Below are 27568 nucleotides of genomic sequence, written 5' to 3' on the forward strand. Positions count from 1 at the left end.
CCCACCCTGCATGCAACTTGTAGCTATTATCTTTGAGATGGCCTGCTCAAAATGTATTCTCTATTATTTGAGTCTACTGCTATAATAAAGTTTCAAGTTTTATTTCATCTGACAGTCTCAACAACAAGAGCTGTAAGCTCAAGGCCCTATTTACACGCACCTACAAGTGTTAAAGTAGCCACTTCCCTGTAAACCAAGGGTTCCCCAAAAACTAAGATATCGCCTGATTCCCACCTTCTCTATACCCCATTTATTTAAAAAAATACAAGCATGCAACATTCAAAAGCTGCATGTCAAGTTACTTTAAAGATATAACATTGAAGATTATGCACGAGCCTTTGGACATGCTCAGAAGAACTCTTTGGAGTCTGGTCCAAGTAACCTCTTTCAGTGCTAAAAACAGCAACAAGCCGCATAAAAAGTATCCTAAAAACCACAGAACATAGCTGGCTTCCACATTGGCCTCTATGTTATATCACAACTACTTTTGAAATATTCCTTAATTATTCAAGCAACAGCTCATCACATGGTGCTAACTTGGGGGGGGGGGGGAGTCCAAATCCAGGTGTGCAGGAGAGTTGCATGGTGGGTTTAATGATGAAATTTTACCAATAAGATTGAGAATTTGAGGCCACTCACTGGTTCCCGGCCTTGTTTCTAGTATAATTTTATTATTGTTAAAATAACAGAATCTTGTAACACCCTAAAACCTAATAGATCCAGAGGAGTTAGCCATGTTAGTCTGCAGTCGCAAAATAGTAAAGAGTCCAGTAGCACCTTTAAGACTAACCGACTTTATTGTAGCATAAGCTTTCGAGAACCACAGTTCTCTTCGTCAGATGCATCTGACAAAGAGGGCAGTGGTTCTCAAAAGCTTATGCTACAATAATGTTGCATCTGACAAAGAGACTGTGGCTCTCGAATGCTTATGCTCCAATAAAGTCGGTTAGTCTTAAAGGTGCTACTGGACTCTTTCCTAAAAGCTAATTTATTGCTGTATAAGCTTTTGTGAGTCAGAGCTCACTTTGTCAAATATAAGACTTATTTTGGCTGCAACAAACTAGCAGCTAACAGACACCCCTTTGGAATGTGTTAAGCTTATTTTAACTTCTAACTTGGTCTGAGGGTCTCTTTTAGGGGTGGAAAATGATTTTAATAATATTGCCACACGTTTGACTAACACAATCACCTCTCCAGCAGAAGCATGAACTGTGCAAATACATTATACTGATTTTTTTTGGTACAAAAAGACACCATCCTACAGACTGCTGCAATGCATTTCCTTTATATCTGTCCAACTGCACTGAGGGTTATTTACCATAAGGTAAATGCACATGAATAAGGCACAGAAAGAAATGTGACATCAGCTTGCTTTGAAAAGTATTACACCCTCACATCATTCATATAGTTTCATGTCACTGTTCATGGGGCATTGTCCTGTCGTACACTAAACTCCCTTATGAGGCAACAGTGATCAAGACAGCAACTCACAACACACTCTGCATTCATCACAGCAGATGTCTGTACAGCCTTGTGAATGTGACACAGTTCCACAACGAAATCTAAATCTGTCGCAGCACAATGCCCCAGGAGCAAGATTCACTACATCATTGCAAAGCATTCATTTCATTCATTCCTCAGGATCATTATTGCATAGATACTGCCAGCTCTGTGTGCCTTATAACTGCATCCTTGCTACTTTTAGATCTTTATGAAAAACGGAAACAGTTTCACATGTAAAAATACGGTACCCACGTGGGGTCATACTCTGCAATGTCATGCCCGTGTTTCAGGAGGAAGGGGGGGGAAGCACTCTGGTGACCTGCCACCAACATGTTTAGGATAGAAATATCTGACACAATACTCAGAGAGCTTTAAATCAAGCACGTAAAAAACTACATCTCTGAGGCCCCGGTTTGATTTTTTGTTGACAGATTCATAGGCTCGTAGGGAGGTTTTGTTTGAAATGTTAATCCAAGTCTGCTCTTGAATTCTGCAGGCGCTAATTAAAGTGTGCGTCCTGTAAACATTCACACTAAAATCCCTCACAGGAAGTAAAGGTGTGGCAGTGGCACAGTATCTATAAACCGAAGCTTCTGCAGGATCACAGTTTTCATCGATTTAAATACAGCAGCACCAGGGCGCAACTCCGAAACCCCTGAGGGCAAGCTTAGGGAACGGCTGATACAAACTAGACTCTCGATGAATGCATTTTAATGGAAGAATTAGCAGTTAGATGGCTCACTGTTTCTCGCTTTCACCTGTTTGGAGACTTCCAGTGAGAAAAACACAACACAGAGAAACGCCTTTTGCAAAGGGGAAGGAGCTGGCGCAATTCTAGCGGATATGAACACGCTTCATTAATGTTTTAGTACAGAAGAATGATGTTGCAATTTTCCATCCCTAGTAACTCGTATTCAGCTCCCTGGTACCTTCCCCCCCCCAACTATAACTAGCCAATCCAGTTACAGCCTCAATTCGCCAATCCAGGACTGTAACAGTAGCCGCATCTATACAGCACAGTAGCCTCTAGAATGCGACATACCAAACAAAAGGGCTCTTTAAAAACATAACACTGCATGAATTGTCAGCTCTGTCTAACCCCACGGCTGGCGTTTTAACACAGGGCCAGCAGAGTGTAATGGTTACAGTATCAGACTAGAATCTGAGGGCCAAACTACAAGTGATGAATGACACCTGAGCGGCAAGTGTATCCTCCCTGTTCACTTGCTCTCCACTCAATCCACTTGCCCTTCAAGTGTCATTCGCGGCTTGTAGCTTGGCCCTGAGAGAACCAGGTTCGAATCCCCACTCTGCCACGAATGCTTGCTGGGTGACACCAGAGCAGTCATTTCTTTCTCAGCTCGCAAGGTCGTTATCGAGGGGATAAAATGCACGAAGAAAGATCAGTGTTGGAAGCTACTTTCAGTCCCCGCTGGGGAGAAAAGCAACGTGCAGATGTGTAAATATTTAAGTCCCCCTTCCAGACTGGAATCCGGGTCCTCCTGCCGCCCCCTTGGCCGCTGACACAGGCACAGGCTCATGCACGCCTGCAGGCGCATTCCCAACGCATCATTAAACATGAGAGATCCAATCTGCAGCATCTGAAGGAAACCAAATGCCTCCTTGCAACAGCTGCACAGGGAGCCCGTTCTGGGCCGAACCCGCAGCTGACGTCGAGCCGGGCTCTGCACAGAGTGCAACGGGCAACTTCGGCCGGGGGGGCAGCCTGTTAGGAGCGGGTGAGCAGCAGCAGCAGCGTCGCTTCGGGCACCTGCAGGCCGTTAGGCAGCCCTGAGGGCCCTCCGCCCCCTGCCAAGTTTGCCGCAGCCGAGCCCCGCGCGGCCCTCCCCGGGCTGGTCCCCCCTCCCCACGCCGAAGCCATGCCGCCGCCTCTCCCTTTCCCCGGGCCGAAGAGGCGGCCGGTCGCGGGGAGGCTTCCCCGCAGCCCCCGCCCCCCAAGCCAGCGCGGCCCTCCCGCCTCACCTGACAGCGACCCGGACGGAGCTCTCGTCTTGGCCCGCCGACATGGCTCAAAGGCTGCGGGCGCGCGTCGGAGGGGAACAAGCGCGCACCATTGAAGGGCTGCGGCGTCCGAAGGCCGAAAGCGGAGGAAGGCGCGGCCCGGCGGGGAAGCCCTGGCTGGCGGCGGCTCAGTGAAGGGGGCGCCGAGGGGAAGGGCCGCCGCTCGGCCGCCTCCGCCACCGTCTCCGCTCTCCAGCCATTTTAGGCGACTGGCTGAATGGAGAGGTAGCAGCCGCGGCGGCGAGCCTGCCTCACACTCCGCCCACTCGGGGCTCCTGCGCGGCCGGCCCCTGGAGGCGGAGTGGCGCTCGCCTCGCCCTCGCTGGCTGGCTGGCTGCGAGCGGGGCCCGCGCCCCTGCCCCTGCCCCTCCACGGGCGAGCGCCTCCGCAAGCGGCCGGCCGCAGCTCCTCGCCCGCCGCACTGCGCAACCCAGGCCTCTCGCCGCCGCCGCAGCTCCCCGGCACAGAGCGGGGCTGGCGAGGGCCTTAGTCGTGGCGCGCAGAGGGGAGAGGGCCCGGCCCGGGGCCGACCCCTGGGACTGGTTCCCCCCTTTTCCGAACCTCCTCCGCCTTCAGGGGAGGCTGCCGAAAAGGCCGTTGCAGCCCCTGTGCGCAATGCAGGTGGCCAAGAAGTCGAGCGCCTCACTCGGATGTAGCCACTTGGCTACTGGCAAGAGGGCTCCATTGTAGCATTGATACTGATTTAGCTTGAGAAACTGCCCCGGCCCTGAATACGCAGGGCTCCCGGCGCCGAACATGAACAACATCACCGTAAAACATACACAAACGGGTCATTTGGTAGAAAAAGAACTCCGGAAACTCGTTGGCATAAGTAATTAGCATGTGCCACGCCCCTTGATCCGGCCGAAATGGCCAGGATTCGGCTGCTGCCAGGTGGGGGACTGTTCCCCCACCTGGCAGTGGCCTGATCAGGGCCGTTTTGGCCCCAAGACGGGCCCCTTGGGGTACGTTTTAGCCTGAATCAGGCCCAAAACAGCTCAGATTGGGTCGGTTCCGGCAGGGGACAGGTCCCCTGCCAGACATCGACCCAATCCTGGTGGTTTTGGGCCTAACCCCAGCCAAAACGGTCCCCCAAAAGCCATTTGGGGCTCATTTGGGCCTGGATCAGGGCGAAGACAGCCCGAACCTGGTCAGTGCCGGGCAGGGGAGGGTTCCCCCGCCTGGCAACAACCCTGATCCTGGCCGTGGCCAGGATTGGGTCGGTGCCAGGCGGGGGGCCGTTTTCGGCCTGGATCAGGGCTGAAACAGCCAGGACCAGGTGCGTGCCAGGCAGGGGAGGTTTCCCTCGCTCGGCACTGACCCAATCTGGGCTGTTTCGGCCCCGATCCAGGCCGTTTCGACCCCAATCAAGGCTGAAAAGGCCCAAAATGTCCAAAAGTCAAATAACAAAACAGTTTAAAATAAACCATAATGAAGATTCTTAGTTGGTGTTAAAACTTCAAATACCAAATGTTAAAAATCAAAAGGGGCAGCAAGGTGTATTGTTGTTCTTGTTGTTGTTATCACTATCATCATTATTACAATTGATGATGATGATGATGATTCTATCCTAGCTCTTCCCAGGCAGAATGGGTAGATTAACCCCTGAAAGTGAAGCTGGTTTTGTTCCTTTTCAATTTTTATTGCTATTATCCTACCCTTTTGCCATGGCGCAGTGTAAATTATTCTCCTCTTCTACATTTTTATCCCCACAACAACCATCCTGTGAGGTAGGATAGGCTGATACAGAGCGAATGGCCCAAGGTTAGTTAGATTCATGGCCCATAGGAACTGGAACCCAAGTCTCTCGTGTCCTGTTGACTTTAAAGCAACAGTGCTCCATTTCTGCTCCTTTGTGGCTGTTACTTTGGCTATAAATCTTGTCCTACATTTTCAGTACTTGTAGTGACCTAAAACACCTGCTCTTTTCTCCTCTTTTTTATTCTATAACATCTGGCCTGCTGAAAAGGGGATGTCAAAAGTTTGCAGAATGTTGTGTGTCCTCAAGTTGGACCTAATAAAGGCGTTACACTGATGGTGTAGTAGTAAAATGCCCATCCAGGCAGGTGCGTGTGGAGCAAGAGGTATATTTTAAAGATCCAGTCCAGTGCATGTGTGCATGGAGAGTGCAACTCTGAGCATATGATTGCACTGCACATACAGAACACCCACTGCCAAAAAGCAGGCTGCCAGTGTCAATCGCTGCCCCTCCCCCAAGAACCATGCTTCAGTAGAGATAGCAGCAGGGCTTTTTTTCAGGGGGAACGCAGGGGAACGGAGTTCCGGAACCTCTTGAAAATGGTCACATGGCTGGTGGCCCCGCCCCCTGATCTCCAAACAGGGGAGTTGAGATGGCCCTCCGCGCCATCTTTTCCCAGAAAAAAAGCCCTGGATAGCAGTTATTCACTGACAAGGGAGAAAATGAAGGGGCCACTCGGTTGCACAGATAAAAGGAGGATTCTGCCCCGGTGTCCCTGGCCACTGAGCATCACACCTGCTCCTGTCTGCATGGCTCTTCATATGTACATATATTTTTATTCTGCTTTTCTCCCCAATGTGGGGATCTAAGAATAAACTTTTAAACAAATTGACATAAAATGCAGTATAAAAACAGAAGGAAAGTAGACAAGTCTTCCTGGGTTGGTGTCCATCAGCTTAATCCATCTGACCAAGGCCACAAAGAGCCCTTAGACTTTTGCCCTTCATCTTGTGCAGGGACGGCACCACCATTGACGCGGTAAGGCAGGCACTGAGGCGCCAAAGGGGGCACTGGAGGGGTTGCTGGGGGTGGAGGCGCACGCCACAGAGCTGGCATGCCTGGCCTGCAGCTGCTGCAGCCAGCCAGCCCTACGCCACCGCCTCCACCAACACATGCCCCCAGCCAGGCGCAACAGCCACGGGCCAGGCACGGCAGGCATCTGGGGCGGCATGCAGAACCTCACCAGCCACCCACCACGCCCGACTGGGAGCGCGGGCAGCCTCCACACGCCATCCCAGCCACCCGCCAGCCAATGGGGCCGGCTTGCTGCGTGATGACATCATCACGCAGTGATGTCATCACACAGTCCGGGGGGCGCATGCACGCATTATGTGCGCACACACATGGGACAGCCATGGACACCAGAAACCCTGGCACCGCCCCTGATCTTGTGCCCAAAAGCTTGCATCCCCATACTCCCTCTTTCTATATGAACCCATGTACCAACCCCCATGGAGCCCAGGAGATTCTAATGTTCTCACTGCCATTGGCATGTTCCACTTCTTTCTGTTCAAGAGCTTTTGCTGTTATTTCTCCCACCCTGTGAAAGGGGTCCCAAGTGGTTTGGAATGCTTCCATCCCGGTTGGTCTTTATATCTCTGCCAGAAGACATGTATAGTCATGTTGCTTGAGAGGGACTTTTTGTTTGTCAAGAGATGCTTTAGGCTGATCCTGCAGTGGGCAGGGGGTTGGACTAGATGGTCTGTATGGCCCCTTCCAACTGTATGATTCTATGATTCTATTGAGGGCTTGCACATTCGTATTTTGTGAAGGCTGTGTATATTTTTTCAGCCAAATTCTATTTTATACAAGTATTGGATTTATCCTGTTTATTGTAAACTAACCTGAGCTATTTGGGAAGGCAGGATGGATGGGTGGGTATTTTGTTTGTGTGTGTGCACATATAGACAGTCCAGGCTTGTTGATTTCGATGGGCATAAACTGGAGTAACTCCGCTTAAGATTGCTTGGTAATGTTTGGGGCATATACTGTTGCTAGTGTGTAAATCTTGCCTTCCGGGAGCCTGATTTATCTTCCTTCAGAGTCTCTTAATTCTTCTGTAACATTTATTTGTAAATTATTTATATCAATTATTTATATATTATTATAAATTCTTAATAAACACACAAATACATACTAGTAAATAGAAACAAATCCCCAAAGAATCTTGAAAATTCTAATATGATAAAGCAGGAAGGGTGGGTAGTCTTGTATTTCAGCTGCCATTGTAACTGAGTCCCTCATACGAGTTTGTTGTTGGTTGCCTGGGGGGCTCAGCCCCCCAGCCAAATCCTGGGGGGGCTTGAGCCCCTTAGCGCCCCCCTCCCGGTAGTTTACACCTATGCATGCAGTCCATGAATTTTCCACATGTGTATGCACATGGTACAACGTATTTTATTTTGAATGCTTAGAAAATATAATATTCTTGCAACAAAAGTCCGAATTTAAGAGACGTGCCATCTGTGAGCATCAAATGCCAAAAGCACGTTTTAACATTAAATGTTTATTAGACTTTTATATAAAACTCTCAGAGCAGCTCTTAGACTTCACAGTTTCATCCCCACACACTACATGTTGTCAGAAATTCTCTCTCATAATGGCGCACGTTCTTTTCAAATTTAATATATAATAATGTTGGTAAGCAAACTCCTAAGCTTATAAATGCATTAAATCAGCTTGGCTTTGCTGGAACAAGTGTATGCAGGACTGCAGCCAACGTGAATGTATTATGTTTTATGGAGCTTACATAACACTTTGTGTGCAAAGCACAAGATCTCACAGTGCTTTACAAACACTTACTTCTTAAGCCTCCACCCTTGTGTACACTTTTTTATACAATTGCTTAGATTTCTGTGCTAGGGGTTCCAATATTTGGAACAGATATACAAAGTTTTTGCCAGCTTACGAGATATACAAACATTCCAATATTTGGAACAGATATACAAAGATTCCAATATTTGGAACAGATATACAAAGATTTTGTCCGCTTACGAGAAGTAGGCGTGGCTCCTGCTCCTGTATTTTTAACAACAGCTGGATGCAAATGAATTAATCATGTCCAAAAAGCTTGTCTCTGTGTTATACAGCCTTAAAGGTATAGGAAGAAGTCCAGTAAAAGTGGTAGCCCTAATTGCACTAATTTGGATGAGGTTTATCGGTAAATGACTAAGACAGCAATAATTTGCACAACCGTGTGGGAGAAAGTTTCAGTGAACTCAGTGGTACTGACTTCCAAGTAAATGCACTTGGGATGATATTGCGAAATCTAGGGGCTGGACTAGAATAAATGAGGAATTCCCAGTTCCCCCCTTCCCACTGCAGACCTCCTTCATGTATTTCCGGGAGGAGGTCCCCTTTCCCCTAGGAGCAGCATTTTGTGGTGATGGGCTGCAGTGGGAGGGTGGAGGCAGGAAAGTTCTTTTCTGCCACTGGAAACTTTAGTCTGGATCCAACCCCAAACTAGCAGATAATATAAACCTGGAGTGGAGAGTGCCCTCAAGTCATAGCTGATTTATTTTGACCCCTGGCAGGGTTTTCCTGGCCAGAGACTAACAGAGGTGGTTTGCCATTGCCTGCCTCTGCAGCCCTGGTCTACCTTGGAGGTCTCCCATCCAATTACTAACCAAGGCTGACCCTGCTTAGCTTCTGAGATCTGACGAGATTGGACTTGCCAGGGTTATCTAGGTCAGGGCAATACAAGCCTATAAAGAGGCAAATATCTGTAGGATGCCCTAAAAGGAGTATTTGAGAAGTGCCTCCTGAGTTGAATATCTTCTGTCTGCAGTGTCCAACGTCAATTAGTTGCGGACTCTAGGCTTCAGGGGCATGTACAGATTACATTCATACGTCCAAAGAAGATCTATGCTCTTGTGGCTCATCCATTAAGCCCTTCTCCCCATCTGGCAAACCACTTTTTAAAAATTATTTTTTAATTATTATTATTTTTATTAATTTTTCAAATAAATAACAAATAAAGAGAGAGGAAAAAGCAAGAAAACAGTTAGGGAAGAAAAGAAGGCAAAAAGAGATACATATATCCATTATGTCCTACTTACAACAATGCCCAATATATCATTAAACATTTTTAGTGAATAACATATACTGTTAATAATAAAACATTTGAGTCCTTTTACATTCTTGGCAAGTTCAGATCTTTATGCTTATTTGTAATCCAATTGTAAAACAGTGTCCAAGGTCCGGCGAACTCTTCTTCCATATTCCCTTTTAATATCATTGTCAATTTACCCATTTCCGCTGTATCCATAATCTTTCCCACTAGTTCTTCTTGGGTTGGTGTTGTTTTATTAGCAATAAAATGCTAATAAAATTCTAGCTGCTGTCACTGCATGTATTATAAAATGTTTTTGGTCTTTGTTAAATTCATCTGGGATGCCGTTCAATAGAAACAATTCCGGCATAAAAGGTATTGGTATCTGTAAAATTGTGTGGAGTAGTGTATGTATCATTATCCAAAATCTACGTACAGCTTTACAGGTCCACCACATATGGTAAAAGGTTCCTGTACGTTCTCTACATTTCCAGCATCTACTTGGTGTACTCTTATACACTTTAGCCAATCTATCTGGAGTTAAATACCATCTATAGAACATTTTATACAGATTCTGTTTAAAGTTAACCGATTTAGTTATTTTCACATTAACCTTCCATACTTTATTCTTTTGTTCTAAATCAATTTCATATCCCAAATTTTGTGACCATTTAATCTTACAACTGTTTACCACTTCATTTTCCTTCTTCATTCGCATTAAAAATGCATACGTCTTTTTAATCAGTTTTTCATCAGAATCACATAACAATTTTTTCAAATTGGGTTTGTTCTGTGTAGAACCCTCCCAGCTTTTTATCTTTATGATATCTAGACTCAATCTGTGCTCTTGACCACCAATCTAAAATGATATTTTGCTTTGATAATTCTTCTTTTGTTTTTAAGGACCTTTTATCATCCAATAATTCTTTATATCCAACAATTTTATCTATTGAGAATACATTCAGTTGTGTAAAAGCTTCCAAAGGTGAGACCCATTGTGGCGTTTTGACATATATTAATGGTACAACTTTTTCCCATATTGAAAGAATCAATTTTCTTATCATTTGATTTTTGAAATATTTATGAACAGTAGCTTTACCTTACCAGACAAAAGCATTCCAACCTAACTTTATATCATTACCTTCCATTGCCAGCAATCTTGGATTATCTAACATGATCCACTCTCTCGTCCATACTAAACAACACGCTCCGTAATACATTTGCCAATCTGGAAGTGAAAAATCCTGCATTTTCTTTAAAGTCTTGAAGTGCTTTCAACTTAATTCTTGGTTTTTTCCCTTGCCATCTGAATTTTGAGATTAATTTTGGCAAACTACTTTTGAAACTGAGGCGATCGTTCAAAGGAATCGTGAGATAAGGCATAAGGGGTCTGCTTTTCAGAGAAAAGTACTAAAATAACAACAAGAAGAATAACATTTGATTTATATAACGCCCTTCAGGACAACTTAACACCCACTCAGTGCAGTTTACAAAGTGTGTTGTTATTATCCCCACAACAATCACCCTGGGAGGTGGGTGGGGCTGAGAGAGCTCTGAGAAGCTGTGACTGACCCAAGGTCACCTAGCTGGCTTTAAGCAGAGGAGTGGGGAATCAAACCCGGTTTTCCAGATTAGAGTCCTGCTGCTCTTAACCAGTACACCAAACTGGTTTTTAGGAGGCCAATAAGAGTTTATTGGGGGAATGCCAAATGAAATGAAATATTCACCTGCTGGCAAAACATGAAATTACATTGTGTTCTGAATAGGTCATGTCAACTGTCAGGGTTGCCAAGTCCTCCTACCATGAAACCAGTGTGTGTAGGGGGGGGGATGTCAGGTCTTGCCAGGTACTTCCACTAACACTTCACTGCATCACTCCGGTGTATGAGTTAAAGATGTTTTTTATTAAGGAAAGATACCAGAATCAAGGGCCGTTTCCACACGGCTCCCCGCTGCTCGTAACAACCCGGAAAGAAGATTGCGTTTTCTCCCACGAGATTTGCACGATGTCACGTGAATCAAGGGCCAGAATCAAGGGCCGTGTGGAAACGGCCCTTGATTCTGGTATCTTTCCTTAATAAAAAAACATCTTTAACTCATACACTGGAGTGATGCAGTGAAGTGTTAGTGGAAGTACCTGGCAAGACCTGACATCCCCCCCCACACACACACACACTGGTTTCAAGGTAGGAGGACTTGGCAACCCTGAGATTTGCGCGATGTCACGTGACGTCGCGCAAATCTCCCAGGAGAAAACGCAATCTTCCACGTTTTTTGCGCGATCTTCCGGGTTGTTACGAGCAGCGGGGAGCCGTGTGGAAACGGCCAAGATATTATGACAATGGAATTTACTGGAATGCCTAAAGGTGGGAAAGTCAGATCAGTTATAGGTCAATGACTCCTCCCCCTCCCAGTAGGAAGAGGAGGCAGTTAGGAGTTTTGGCGTGCATCGCCTGGGAAGGGGGGGAGGGATGAGCTCAGTTCAGTCTCTGTAGTAACTTCAAAGTCACATTCTCACGCTCCAGCAGGAACTCATAACCAAAACACCTTGCCTGGAAGATAAGCAGTTAGCAACAGGTCCACACGACTTTGGGTCTACACACACGCAGAGGCTCTGAAGTAATACCTACATCCAAAATACATATACTGCAAGAAGCATGGCAGATATGCTGAAAGCCTATCTCACAGGGGATTACCAGTTCTTGTTACCCCCATGTGCACTCTGTGGGGATTCTGATGACATCACTTCCAGTTCAAACTGGAAGCAACGGATCGCAGCAGGGCCAATTGTTTAGGAATTTCTTCAACGTTTTCTCTGTTTTGGAGCCAATTCCTGAAGAATTGGTCCTGCTGAGACCTCATCACGTCTGGTTTGAACTGGGAGTGATGCCATTGGAAGGCCCATAGAGTGTGCATGCATGCCATTCGCTACATGCTTCAGCCAGCCACTCCATACCTTTTCCCCCCACCAGCCCAGTTAGCATGAAGGGGCAACAGCTGGGAGCAGGTGATCCCTATCAGCGGCAGACCTATTCACCTATGCAAAGTGAAGGACCCAAAGTACATTGGATTGTATCCAACTAACCATTGGAGTGAAGTGGTGGTGCAGTGTCCCAGCATTTCTTCTCCCTGGCAGCAGTCCCTTTACACCTCTAGTACCAGCCTGTCAGCTGAAGCCAGCCCCGCAGGGGATACCCATTTCCATGCCTCTGAAACAGGTGCTTTAAATCCTGTGCCTTGCTTCAGCTGGCAGGCAGGGAAGTCCTGGACCGATGGATTGACGGACTGGCCCTGAAGTCGTGGCGTCCATGGACAACGGGCGGTCCCACGACCTGACGGTTTGCAAATGCCAAACTGGCTAGTCCGTGTCAAATTTAGGTCCGTTTTCCAGTCCATGCCCACCTCTAGTCATGGGTTAGAATTAAAAGGAAGAAAATGAAGAAAAGGGATCTTTCCTACCACAACTTTCCTCACTGCTGCCTCACCCCACCCCACCTGCCGCCTGTGATTTAATTCATATTGACCTAGTTGGGTGACCTCAAATGACATCAGACATTAAAATCCATTCTCAGTTAAATTAATTTGGTTCTCTAACCATGATCACGTTAAGCCAGTTTTGAGTACTAGCTTCCCCCCTCCCACAAAAAAATCAGTGGCTATTAGCCACAAGGTATAGATGGAACTCTCTGTCTAGGGCAGTGATGCTCTATATTCTTGGTGTTTGGGGGGCAACGAGTGGGAGGGCTTCTAGTGTCCCTTCCCCAAGGGCAGACCTCATGATGATGCCTGGTTTTTTGGCCACCATGTGACACAGAGTGTTGGACTGGATGGGCCATTGGCCTGATCCAACATGGCTTCTCTTATGTTCTGATGTTCTTAACTTTAACAACCTGAAAATGCTGAATTCTCATTGATTTGATTCCCATTCTGATCCTTGGTAATGAGCAGGGAGCCAGTTTTCACTGAGCAGTTTGTGAGCAGCTTGTGCCTGTTCAATGGATTACTTCCCGTGTGTTCAAACTGCACAGTCCAGTGCAACTGGTAGCATTTCGTACAAGCATGTTTTCACACAGCCGGATAACAGTCCCTGACAACCCTGTAATTTCTGTGTCCCACTCAGCAACTAGTCATTTAAATAAAGGATGAGCAACCAGAACTTCAAATGGTAGTCATAAATATACCCTGTTTTATTTGAAAGTCTTACCGTGTAGTGTTCATCTAAATCCATGTTGCTGTACATTCATATTTTTGCACAGACTCATGGGAGTCATAGCCCTGCCCCCCATTTCATAACTTCACCCGCTGCAGAGATGTAAGCCTACAAGGCAGAAGGAAAAATGAAACTCCACTGGTACAGCCAAAGAAGCTGTCAGGCAGCTATTCAACTTGGATGACAGTGGGGTGAGGTGACCACGGCTGATCATGGCTTTTGAAAATAGAATGTTCACTTCTACTGGAAACAAAAATTTATGAAAATGTTGTTCCTCAAGTACCCAAAGGCAGGTATCCTTTCTAGACGAGCTGCCAGGCTTAATAAGTCAATGCCAAGAATTTTACAAGGAGCCTTCCGAGAGAAACCCCTATGAATGATATTTGCTTCAAAATGTGTGTGTGGCACAGAACAGTTCTAGAAAATTTGATTGGCATGACGTGCTTAAAATACTGTGAACTAGTATTGGTTTTTTGTGGTAATCACCTCTAAAAGGATTACACTAAGTCAGTGAATGCTGAACAGTATTACTCATCTATATGGTTATAAACAATGTCACTCTCAGTAATGGCTAATGAACATGAAAGGATACACCTGTTCCTCCGTTTCACACAGTAGCTTTCAAGAGCTGCGTTGCTTTTTCTCTCCTGGATTACCATGGGCCAACTCCTTAAGCTTTCAGATCTGAAAATCGGAGTGTTCCACCTCTGTTAACTGTCGATTTTTAATTAGTTGTTTCATAGTTTGAATCATCAGAAATTCCAACCAGCATTGTTCTCTTGAGCTATCACCATCTAGAATGTATTATCAAAAACAAAGTATTGTCAAAAACAGTTCAATCCTAAATACACATTTTATTTCAGAATCCCAAGAATGAAATCAAATGACCGTATTTAATACGGTGGATCCAGCTATCCTCTAAGTAGCCTTCCTCCATCTCAAGTGGCTATTCCTCCAACAGAAGAGCTACTAAAGTTGGAGGAAAGCTCCTTAGATTGAAAGAAGGCATCAAGATTGAGCCAAAAGGAACAATGGGGTGTACATATTTTCAGGGCTTTTTTTCTGGGAAAAGAGGTGGCAGAACTCAGTAGGTTGCCCTTGGAGAAAATGGTCACATGGCTGGTGGCCCCGCCCCCTGATCTCCAGACAGAGGGGAGTTGAGATTGCCCTCTGCGCCGCTGCGTGGAGGGCAATCTCAACTCCCCTCTATCTGGAGATCAGGGGGCGGGGCCACCAGCCATGTGACCATTTTCAAGAGGTTCTGGAACTCCATTCCACCACGTTCCTGCTGAAAAAAAGCCCTGCATATTTTAATAAAAAGAAACTTTGCTCAGTGGAGTGGTAGTATAGGGGTAGGATACACCCCATTATTGCTTTGCAGAGAGAGAGAGAGAGAGAGAGAGGTAGTGGTTAAAATGTCAGGTTAGGATCTGAGAGCCCAGGTTTTACTTTCCAGTTTGCTATGGAAGCTTGCTGGATGACCTTGGGCCAGTCACAGTCTCAGCCTAACCTACTTCACAGGGTTGTAACTGTGAGAATAAACCAGAGAACAATGTTATCAATCATTTGGGGCAGATAAATAGGTATACATAAATAAAAATCAAATAATAAATATATTCGCATGTAGAATTGATTGTAAATCTTATTCCTTTATACTTAAAAAGCGTGCTAGCCTCTTACGTGTACTGCTGGAGAAATTCAGAAAGTTTGTAATTGGGTTTCTCTTATTTGTCACAGAAGAAGCCTCCGTTATTGAGCTAATCTTGTGAAATTCCTGCTGCCAGCTGAATTAGGGCTAAGACTGGCAGCTATCTGACTTCCTTTAAATTATTAACACAAATTTACAAGTACCAATAATTTCAGTGGTATTGACTTCTGAGCAGTGTGATCGGAATTAACTAATGCTAGTTCCTAGTCCGCATTGTCAATTAGAATATATAGAGTTAAGTTGAAGGGCTATTAGAACAGGAAGGCTTTGGTTATTTGGTTATTTAAAATTCTATATCCTGCACCCCCCACCCCCTGACTCATGGCAGTTTTCAAGAATTCAATAAAACAAAGTCCTTTTCCAAACCAGCATTCATGCCGTGTGTTGTGTATTGGGCTGAGCTAGACCAAACAAGGCCTCCAAGGTAATTGCTATATTGAATGTATTCACTGTTACACACTGAGCTTCAGTTTATGCCAGGGTTCCATATGCCTGCAATTCCCATTGATTACATTTGCCTGCACTTCACTATCATTGGTTATCCTATCTGCACATTCATTGGGTACTTTCTGAAGGCAGCAGCCAATCGGACCTCCAATAAAGACCAATCAGTGGCCTGCCTATCTTATACATTGTATATAGTTAATGCAAATGAGGGTATTGTAAAGCACACATTGGTTGCTAGCTATTCTTGGGGCAGAGTTTCTGTATATATATATTCAGGGCTTCTGTTCAGTCTGTGTTGTGTGTGTCTAATGAGTAGCGTCTGCCATCGTCTGTCTGTTTTGGCTTTCAGTAAAAGAGCATTGTTTTGGCTTAAATCACTCTGGGCTGCAATTATTCTGAGCTCCAGGTTCAGTACACAATACCATGTTTCTCTTTGATGCAAGGTATCTGTTGGAGGACTGCTAAGACTGCTCCCTCATACGGCATTGCCACTGCAAACCTGAGCTCTCTTTGTAGACCTTATCTCCTAGCAACAAATTAATGATGCAAAGAGAATGCTTTGCTTCTGCAGGCTATGGTGGGACTTTTCAGTGCATTCCTTGTAAGGGCTGCCACACACACCCTTTTCCTTCCTCCTCTTCTTAAACCTGGTCTAAAATCTTCTTCCTACCTCCCTTCAGAAGAAGAAGCAACAGCATCTGGGGGGAGATTGTGGTAAGGTAGAGGTGTAAAAGTGCCCCAAAACAGTGAAATGCCAAAGAAATGAGCATACACTCAAATATAGCCATAAACACTGTGGACTCAATCAAATGGACTGTCTCTCACAGTTTGGTATCTGATGAGGAAGACTAGGTGGTCACTATGCTCCCATCTGGCACTGAGATGCAGCACCAAATAAGATGCTCCATTCTCTGACCAAGTGGATCTCTGGCAACCATTGCTGCCTCAGCTTTTCATTATCAATACAAAGTGTAGAAACAATCAATCTGGAAACGATGTGAGAGGACTCATGAAGTTCCTTGTTCTTTGAAACTCCACTGTTCTTTCTAGCAACATACACAATAAGGGCAGTGTAGGATAGCAGGTCTTCTACTTTCAAAGGTCTCCTGCGAGCAGAAAGTAAAATCACCAGCTCTGCTCAAACTTCCTGCAGAGCTATGGCTTATTTTAACTGTGATTTGTGATTCATTTGAACTCTGGTGTGCCGCCGTAAGTGGTTTTCATTTGCTTTCTCTCTGTAGCCTGGGAGTGTGTTACCACAAGCACTGCCAGGTGTCTGGAGAAAAAAATATCCTATCCCTTTCATACAGGCTTAATAGAATGTCATTTATCTGGTGATCTTATTTACCTTCATACCATTAAAAGTTTCAACTGCCCATTACCGCACATTAATCCTCTCTTAAAAGGACAGGAAATTTTTCTTCAAGGCTGTTGGCAACTCAGCTCCTCAGTTAAGACATGCCCAGGGCTTTTTTTCAGCTGGAACGAGGTGGAACAGAGTTCCGGAACCTCTTGAAAATGGTCACATGGCTGGTAGCCCCGCCCCCTGATCTCCAGACAGAGGGGAGTTTAGATTGCCCTCCATGCTGCTCCGCTCCCCTCTGTCTGGAGATCAGGGGGCGGGGCCACCAGCCATGTGACCATTTTCACCGAGCACGACAAACTTTTAAAAACTCCCCCCTTGTTCCAGCTGACCCAAAGTGACATCATTGGCCCTGGAAGCGTGGGCGCACTTTGTGTGCACATGTGGTACCTCCTGCCAAGAGTTGCCCCCTGTGCTGGCAACCCACTGAGTTCCACCACCTCCTTTCCCAGAAAAAAAGCCCTGGATGTGCCCCTCTCTCACTCACAATGAAATCCTGTGCTGGTTTTTCACAGTGTGAACCCACAAATTTAAACAGGCTTGTGCTGGATTAAGTTGCTATAGGATTGTACAGTTGTTCCCTGTTTGCTTTTAGTTCACTGTTTTAGACAGATGAGTTGATTTTCCCTTGTTTTTCGGTTTTTTCTTCAGTATTTCGTTCTACGGTGTTTAGTTGAAAGGGGAATGATCTAACAGTTTGTATATTCCTTTTTTTTAGTGACACTTCATAGTCTTTTTAAGAACTACAGAAGACATTTTCTAATCCTCTCCCCCACCTGCCCTGCAGGATACAAGACATATTTCACTATTTTGCGAGGTACCCAGGTCTGTTGCAATTCTCCATAAAAAAGCACCTTGGGGCAATTTTGCATTCCAAACTCATAAATCTCAATGGTATTCTGTTTTTGCTTATCCGTTGACAAAATGGTTCCTCTAGGGGTTAAGCCACAAATTTCCTCAAGTTCATGCACCTGAATCTCAATGGACTTTCTCTCTTGTTCTTTTAGAATTAATGAAAAAGCTATCAGCCACTCTGAAGAATTTGCTGTTAATGTTTGCAGTCTCTTTGATGAAAAGAAGAAACACCGTTTTTTAAAAAAGCATAAGGAAAAGCTTATTTTAAGACCTGGTATGGAGTTTTTACTAAGATGGTGTTCCCATTTCCACTTCAATCCTTATATAATTCTGTACATGTTTCCCCACAACCTGCCAATGACAACGAATGTCCTTCGGCTGTCCAGTGGGCCAATGAGGAGCTGGCTAGCAAAGCATCCGTTCCAAAGTTCAAGAAGACAGTGTCTTTTGGTCTGTATATCTGGATGATAATTCTGTAACTTGTAATAATGTAATCTACATTGCCGTACTATTCAGGCTGTACGCAAGGACCCAAACATTTCAACTCTCTTGCAAGTGGGAGGGAAGAAGAGGAAACAGGGTGAGCTGAGAAAGGAAACCCTGAGAGGCTTCAAAGCAAATCCATCATGTGCAAAATGCCCTTGAAGAACAAACTGTTGCTCAGTAATACTATCTATTCATAAATACTAAACATGAAAAATAAAACATGAACTTCTTAATAATAATAATAACATTCGATTTATATACTGCCCTTCAGGATGACTTAACACACCCACTCAGAGCAGTTTACAAAGTATGTTATTATTATCCCCACAGCAAACACCCTGTGAGGTGGGTGGGGATGAGAGAGCTCTGAGAAGCTGTGACTGACCCAAGGTCACCCAGCTGGCTTCAAGTGGAGGAGTGGGGAATCAAACCCAGCTCTCCAGATTAGAGTCCTGCGCTCTTAACCACTACACCAAACTGGCTCTCACTGAGTGTCAAATGATGTTAGATCCATACATTTTACTATCTGTTGCTTTAAGTATGTGTTCCTATGTGCTACCTGTGCTTCAAGTATAATCCTACTGGGTAGTTATATGTTGTCTAATGTCAGTCCTAGAATTGCTTATGCTCTGTTTCAGCATTTTTTCAATTTTGTATTGGATTCTTGCTAATGCTATGTCTTTGTAAACTTGTATTTATTCAGCCTGTGGCATTATTTATGGAAATGTCCTTGATATTGATTGTACTAATCTCACATATAATCTTGAGTCTCAGTATGATCTTGAGTCTCAGTGAGAAAGGCAGACTATAAATGACATAAATAAATGCCACAAATAAATATATCACAGAGTTACTTTGCAAGAGGGTCCCAAATGTTAGAAGAATGTCACATTTCAAAAAGTTTGAAGGCCACTGGTAGATTGGCTCTGACTCTTTTTAATAAAGATAATATGCTGCTACCAACACTATTCTGTTTAATGAGGGACTGCAGGTGATGCAAAGAAGGGAAAATTGAGTTTAATTAAGCCTGAGCACACAGTACCAACAACACAAGGCCATTTTAGTGGTAAACACCACAGATTGTGTGAAAGGCAGCCATTGGTGTGAACAGTAGACATGGGCACGAATTGAAATACGAATCAAATTTCATGAAGAATTGGGCCAATTTGTGTTTCGTGAAACGCATTTCGTGGGGCCGCGGTTTTCACAAAATTCATGACTTTTGGGGCCGATTTGTTTGATTCGTGAATGATTTGTGATGCCAGACAGGCTGGCGCCGATCCATTGATTCCCTAGGCAACATAGGCCCGGAATGCCTGCAGACCATTGGAAACCCCAATCTCAGCCCACATAACCTTGACAGGCAGCTCTCCCTGCCAACCGGAGAGCTTCCATTCTGCCCTATACAGCAAGGAGCAGGGGGCTTAATCCCCTAGGCAACTAAGGAGATGGGCCTTCTGTAGGGGAACACCAATCTCATCCCTCCAAACTCTTAGGCAGGTCTGTCTGCCAACCAGGGGCCTCCTGTGCTGCTCTATGTGAGCATTTCTTTTATAAGGCACAGCTCTCTGCCTTGTGCTTTTCAGTTCCAGTAGACAGAGGGATAGGGAGGACCTGTTGCTGGGATTTGGAGTGAGAGAGTGGAATTGGGAGCTTTTGGCTGGATTTGCTGCTGCTTTAAAAGAGACTGAAAAACCTCTTTCTTGTTTTCAGCTCTTGGCCTAGCTGGGAAGGTCATTGGGTGAGGGTGCCTTCTTTCCTCCACCCCACCCAACTCCAGTCTCAGAGCATTGCCTGGGTCTGGAGCCTAGCTTGACTGAGGCCTACCTTTTTTTCTTTAATTTTCTTTGCTTATATTCTTATTTAGAGCATTTGTTCTTGCTGGCTTATTGGGTGAAGGTGAGTGGAGGAGAGCCTGCTGAAGTTTCCCTGCAAGTTTGGCATCTCTGAGTATGAAGGGGGGCATTGAAGTACCCTAGGTTCTGACGAATCACAAAACTAACGAATTGTTTCACAAAACGGGACAATTTAATGAAAGTTCATGATTCATTATTCATGGGATGCGACAAAACACGAAATGCTGGTTTCATTTTATCCCCATTTCGTGCCCATCTCTAGTGAACAGCCCTAAATACGCAGAGGTTATTTTTGCTGCTCATAAAGGTTGTGGCAGCAGAGTTAGGAAATGCATGCATACTTTTAAAACCTCACAATTCATTCAAAATTCATAATGATATAATAAAAATGTGGTAATCTCCAGTAAAGCCTGGGCAATGTTCTAAATGATCTAGCATACAATAAAAACACCCCCAAAAGGAACGGAATCACAAAATGGATTTTGTTTCTGAATCGTAGGGCTGCTTTCATTCTTTATGATCATGCCACAGTTCAGAAGCACTATGAAATATTACTGCAGTAATATTGTAAGAATAAAACAATACCACATTGTTGTTCTGTGTTATTAAGTGTCTCCCAGGAAGTGGCCAGAGGCTGCCATTACATATGTAATTTGGAAGAGCTCAAAATTAGCCTGATGCTTCTCAAACTCTTTTCATGTTAGATGATTCATCCCGTCTTTGAAGCTTCTGAAAATATATCTGTGCAAAGCAGGTCAGGAAGACCTGTAACAAAAGATGGAAATGGACTGCAGAATAACAGCCAAAGGAGGAAAGGACATACGGAGCAGTATCTACAAGGTTAGGCTCAAATTTTAATTTGCATTGGAGATGCCAATGTTAAATTCTCACTCGCCGTAAAACCTACTGGACGATGTGAACCAGTCCCCAGGCATAAATAACCTGGTAAATATTAGTTGTTCTTAAGCCCCTTTTCTGTCGATGGGACTTGAATTTATTGTGATTAAGACAGGAATCGAAGTATAGAGGTTTGGGGCACAGTGGACCTTATTCCTAAGTAAATATGCATTTTCCATTCCATTATTTTCTAGGGGATAGTTTCAGTGGGGAAGGAGATGGACGTTACAGGTGGGAAGCTTAATCCTGCCATGGTCAATTATTCTCTCCTTGTAGTGGGGTAGATTATACCACTCCACTGAAAGAAGCTTGAAGCCTTCCTCCAGCCTAAAGAGACTTCCTCCAACAGAAGAACTTCTTAAATTGAAGGAAAACTCTTTAGGAGGGAGAAAGGCCTCTTTGGAAGATGGTTAGATCCACCCCAATCTTTCTTCACAGCTGAACTTCTTGTCATAGGGCCAAACTACAAGTGACAAATGACACAGGTTGGACACTTGTCAGCTTCCCTCAAGTTTTGATGGGAAATGTAGGCAGCTTGGCAGAATGTTGGACAAGTAACAGTTGAAAAGTCCATTGGATAGCAGTCGGAGAGCCAAGCTGCAAGACCAGGACTACCACAACTGCAAGACTACATTTCCCATCAAAACTTGAGGGAAGCTGACAAGTGTCCAACCTGTGTCAGGCGTCACTTGTAGCTTGGCCCTCAGAAACTGTCTGGGACAAGAGCAAGTGTAACCCCTATGAGGTAATTGGTTTAGCTCAGTAGGGCAGAGTCAGTAGCTAAAGCAGGCAGCTGAGGAAGAAGCTGGTTGCTGGGGAGCTGAATAATAATTAATATGCTCTTATCACCTTGAATAAGATAATCAGAAATGTTGTATATGTGAACAATATGACTAAAAGTAGTGTTTGTGTATTGTGTTTGGCTGGTGTTACTGAGGTGGCATTATTTTTGCAGGGCTGTAATTCCCCAAGAAGAGGACAGAAGGCTCGGTTCCAGTTGCTTCAAATTGGAAAGATTGTGACAAAGGACTCTTATCACTTGGTGGGATCCAACAAGTTGAACCGTTTACCTTTTCAAAGACATTGGCCATCGTCACACGGCCATAAATTTAGCGCCAAACTAGCGCCATCTCCCGCTGAATTCTCACCTTATTCCGGCTCTCTTGCGATTTCGCCATTCTCCCCAATTCACGCTTTGTGACTCTTTATGTCGTCTTTATCCACTTCCATGTGAATGCCCTGGATCGACTATGAATGCTTTGCAACACCAAAATGCTCACTCTCCCTGATCATCTGTCTCACCTAACACTGATTCTCCTGCCCTACACTCCCGCAAGCCCCAGTGCGACCCGCAATTAAGCCTCAAAGTAATTTTTTAAAAAAAATACCAGCCTTATAGCGCTATAACGCTATAGCACTATTCTGCCATGGGTGGGAAACCTCTGCTACCTATCACGGTTGGCTTTTGGGTTGGCCCAGCACAACATTATAATAGAAGAGTGATATAATGCAAATATGCAGAAAAAATTTTTTTTAAAGGGGGTGGGATTTTTAGGGGCCCGTTTCTGGAGGCACTTTGACTGACCGTTGAATTGCGCTTTTTCCTTTTAATGTGACTGACTGGAAGCGCAAGCAGTCGTCAAAAGATGGGAGAATCCGTTCTAATAACGATAAAAGAAGAAACGATTTCTAGTGCAAAACTGACGAAATAAGGGCCCGTGTGACGACGGCCATTGTTGGCTGAAAATTTCTGTATGGTTGCACTTAGGAGTTTCGTCAAAGCGAAAAAATAGTTATATTTTATTTACCGTTAAACGTTTTTCTAAAAAATTCTTAATTTACAATTGTGTGAAAGTTTTCTTCCTAAGCCCCATAGAACCCATACAAAGAGAAGTTACAAAAGATTTGGGTCCAGCAGCACCACTGGATCTGCATCTTGCTCTTCTACTACAGACCAACATGGCTACCCACTGGAAACTGTCTGGGAAAAAAATGCATATAAATAGAGGAGGTGGGTGGGTGGGTAGGATTTGCAGTGGTGAAACAGCAGGCATTTGAAAAGTTAAGCATTCCTGCCGACCTGATTCTCCCTTGCAAGTGCTCCCACCTTAGTGTTTTTATGCAAGCAGAGGATGAGTTTCCCTGTTTAGGCACAGCTAAATGGTGCTGGATTGCATAGTTGACTTTAAAAGGGGATGAGACGGATTCATAGAGGAGAGAACTCCCTCAGTGACTACTGGTCAGGGTGACTAAAGGGAAAATCAGTGCCAGGAGGCAACATCGGGGGAAGTCTTGGCCTCTTATGCCCTACTTGGTGGCCCTCCAGGGCACCCATGTGAAACAGAATGCTGGATTAGATGGACAACTGTTGTGATCCAACAGAACGCTTCTTGTATTTTTATGATCACATTCTGCCCCTCAAAGGATTGTTGAACTCATAAAATAAGGGAGGGGAAGGATGCTGGCACCTTGAAGAAGGGTATAATCAAATAAAACGATAAACTTGTCTTCAGCCATACCCAAGTTTCCATTCTGAAACAACAAAAGACAAGTCAACCACTTGTCTTCACAGTCACTAATAATTGTTCAATTGATTAAGCTATCCAAATATCTTCTCATTTCAGTTTCTTAGCAAGGAAAACAACTTTTCTGCTGTATTGTCTTGAGCATGTTCTGGCAGTTACACAACCTCAAACTTGCCTTACGGGTACGGTTACCCAACACGTGAGATTTGTCACAAATGCCCCTCCCCTTAACACAAATATCTATGCATCATCTTGCTTCATCCACACCCTTGGCATGCTTTGTTGCTTGAAAAATTGGCTAATGACTTCCATATTTCATTGTGTCAGAAAGTTCCACAATGCTAATCTTCATAAATAAGAGACTTCTCCCCCTTGGAAGTGATCTAGCAGATATTACTTAGGCTCCCCCGAACAGTCTTCTGCTATGGGACAAGGAGAGAGAGATAAAACAGCTCCCATATTTGAAGAGTCTTATCATCCGATAAAACACAGTTGGATTTCTTCACCCCCTGCTTTTAAATAAAATCAAGATAAAACATCTGTCTGAAATTTGGCTGGAAATACATATTATTTTCCAAACCCACATATCTAACAGATAATGCTGATATATGTGCATTGCATACTACTACTAAGGGCTAGATCACTCTATCACACTGAATTCCCCTCCATGCTACATGCACATGCTGGTCCCATGAACCTCTGCATAGCTTCTTGGGGCAGTCATATGTGGTGGACATGCAAGAAGGCACGAAGATTTGGGATAAAAACACATGAAGAAATGCAGATGATTTTCAAACTTCGGTTTGAGTTAAATCCAAAAAATATGCTATTAAATATTCTACTGAGTAATATTACAAAAGAACATGGAGAACTCTTCAAATATATGGCGACAGCTGCGAGAGTACTATATGCAGCAAAATAGAAGGCAGAGTCTTGCCACAATATGTCCAAGTGGATCAATAAACTGTACGAATGGCTGTTGTGGGTTTTCCGGGCTGTATTGCCGTGGTCTTGGCATTGTAGTTCCTGACGTTTCGCCAGCAGCTGTGGCTGGCATCTTCAGAGGTGTAGCACCAAAAGACAGAGATCTCTCAGTGTCACAGTGTGGAAAAGATGTAGGCCATTTGTATCTACTCAGGAGGGGTGGGGTTGAGCTGAGTCATCCTGTAAGAGTTTCCCAGGGTGTGGAATGCTAATGGCGGGAGGCTTCACTGTATCCTGAGGAGGTTCTTTTGCATATGGATTGGTACTTGATGTGCTAATCTTCTCTGCAGGGCTATTGTCGGGGATAGAATGTTTTGTTAGCCTGGTGTTTTTCAGAACTGGAAACCATGCTCTGTTCATTCTTAAGGTTTCTTCTTTCCTGTTGAAGTTTTGCTTATGCTTGTGAATTTCAATGGCTTCCCTGTGCAGTCTGACAAAGTAGTTGGAAGTGTTGTCCAGTATTTTGGTGTCCTGGAATAAGATACTGTGCCCTGTTTGAGTTAGGCTATGTTCAGCCACTGCTGATTTTTCAGGTTGTCCAAGTCTGCAGTGTCTTTCATGTTCTTTTATTCTTGTCTGGATGCTACGCTTTGTGGTCCCGATGTAAACTTGTCCACAGCTGCAGGGTATACGGTATACTCCTGCAGATGTGAGGGGGTCTCTACTGTCTTTTGCTGATCGTAGCATCTGTTGTATTTTTCGGGTGGGTCTGAATACTGCTTGAAGGTTATGCTTTTTCATAAGCTTTCCCATCTGATCAGTAATTCCTTTGATATATGGCAAAAACACTTTTCCTGTAGGAGACTGTTTTTCCTTGGTTGTTTGATTCATCCTGGGTTTGATTGCTCTTCGGATTTCATTTCTGGAGTAGCCATTTGCCTGAAGTGCGTGGTTTAGATGATTAATTTCCTCATTGAGAAAGTGCGGCTCACATATCCGTCTTGCACGATCCACTAATGTTTTCATTATGCCTCTTTTCTGTTGGGGGTGGTGATTGGAGTTTTTGTGTAAGTACCGATCAGTGTGAGTTGGTTTCCTGTAGACCTTGTGACCTAACTGAAAGTTTGCTTTGCGGATGACCAAGGTATCCAGGAATGGGAGTTTTCCCTCGATTTCTTTCTCCATGGTGAATTGTATGTTCAGGTGGATGTTGTTGAGATGATTCAAAAACCCCATCAATTCTTCCTCCCCATGGCTCCAAATGATAAATGTATCATCCACAAACCGGAACCATACACTAGGTTTGTGGGTTGCTGATTCTAGAGCTGTTTTTTCAAAATGTTCCATGTAGAAGTTTGCTATAACTGGGCTGAGTGGGCTCCCCATGGCCACCCCATCCATCTGTTCATAGAATTCGTTGTCCCATTGGAAGTAACTGGTTGTCAGACAATGGTGGAATAAGGCTGTTACATCCTCTGGGAAAATCTGATTAATAAGTGCAATAGTGTCTTTTACTGGAACCTTGGTAAACAGGGATACAACATCAAAACTGACAAGTATGTCTTGTGGATTGAGTTTCACATACTTGTCAGTTTTGACATACTTGTCAGTTTTGATGTTGTATCCCTGTTTACCAAGGTTCCAGTAAAACTGTACGAACATGGCTAAATTAACTTCTTATGTGCATAACAGACCAATATCGGAATTCCAGAAAAAGTGGTTCTTTGATTGAGTAGCTCGAGGCTAAGAAAAATTAAGAGTAATTAATATGGAAGTAGATTAATTATAATATAGAGACCTTAATAATGTTGAATATAAAGTATAAAATAGATGACTGATTAAAAACTATTAATATTAAATCGTAGGTATAAGCAATTAAGGAGAGGGGAGGAGAAACATCCCATAAGCTAGCTGTGTTGCCACATATTTTGAATATACTTTTCTGTTGTCGTTTAAATTTTTGTATAAGTTTCTATGCACTTCCTATTGCTATTTGCATTTTTCTTTTTAGATAAAATTTAAAAAAGAAATCAAAAAGAGTCCAGTAGCACCTTTAAGACTAACCAATTTTATTGTAGCATAAGCTTTCGAGAATCTTCGTCAGATGCATGGAGGGCCAACAGGAACTGGTCAAATATAGAGGAGGAGTGGGGAGGGGGGAGGAGAGGGGAGATGCAAACAACTCCTTTGATATGGAGATGCAATCAGCTCCTTTTGATGGGGGGATCAGTTTGCTTCTGTAAAGGTTCGAAGGAGTTTGCCGTGTTAGTCTGTAGCAGCAAAATCAAAAAGAGTCCAGCAGCACCTCCAAGACCAACCAATTCCACTGCAGCACAAGCCCTCAAGAACCACAGCCCTCCCCGCCAGATGCATCTGACAAAGAGAACTGTGGTCCCCGAAAGCCCACACCAGGTGCCACTGGACTCTCCCCGACCCCGCCTATGTAAAGGAAATCAGTTCTAGGTGATAATGGCACCTGGCCATTATCAAATTGCCATTCCCACTTTCCAAATCAGTGCCACAGGGGAAAACAAACAGGTATCCATATGGTATGTTTATGCTTTTCCGCACAGGGCGAGTATCAGCATGATAATGCCTGAGTGAGGGAAATGGGAGGTGGGAGAAGAAGGATTAAGAGCAATCTCAACACACAAGATGCGGGTCTGCCTTTAGCTGCAGTTTGGATGCTTCATATAGTATAGAATGCGGCTGCTTAACTGCTAGAAATGACCGTGAGGGCACAGAACAGTACAGGGTATTTGCTTCCAGGATACAATTCACAGTGCTGCTTTGTTCATAATTAAAGCTCTAAATGGTCTAGAGACAAGGGACACAGTACAATCCTAAGAGTTACACCATTCTAAGTCCACTGAAGCGAATAGGCTTACAAGGGTGTAGTTTTGCTTAAGACAGCTCAGCTAAAGTACCATCTACTCGCCTAGGACCTGTCAAGCAACTTAAGTCA

At 44.4% G+C, this 27568-nt stretch overlaps 1 protein-coding gene across 9 annotated transcripts in view; it reads right to left on the reverse strand.

The window, feature by feature from the left end:
* KIF21A (kinesin family member 21A) overlaps positions 1-3742 on the reverse strand; it is a 177709-nt gene extending 173967 nt beyond the window's left edge. For all 9 annotated transcript variants that reach the window (XM_054988270.1, XM_054988269.1, XM_054988273.1 and 6 more), the window contains exon 1: positions 3487-3742. In XM_054988270.1, the coding sequence (XP_054844245.1) occupies positions 3487-3530 (44 nt within the window). In that variant the 5' untranslated portion in view covers positions 3531-3742. The remainder of the gene's footprint in view (positions 1-3486) is intronic.
* Between the last annotated feature and the right edge of the window lie 23826 nt (positions 3743-27568).

Source organism: Eublepharis macularius, chromosome 9 (genome assembly GCF_028583425.1).
Source record: "Eublepharis macularius isolate TG4126 chromosome 9, MPM_Emac_v1.0, whole genome shotgun sequence".
NCBI lineage: Eukaryota > Metazoa > Chordata > Lepidosauria > Squamata > Eublepharidae > Eublepharis > Eublepharis macularius.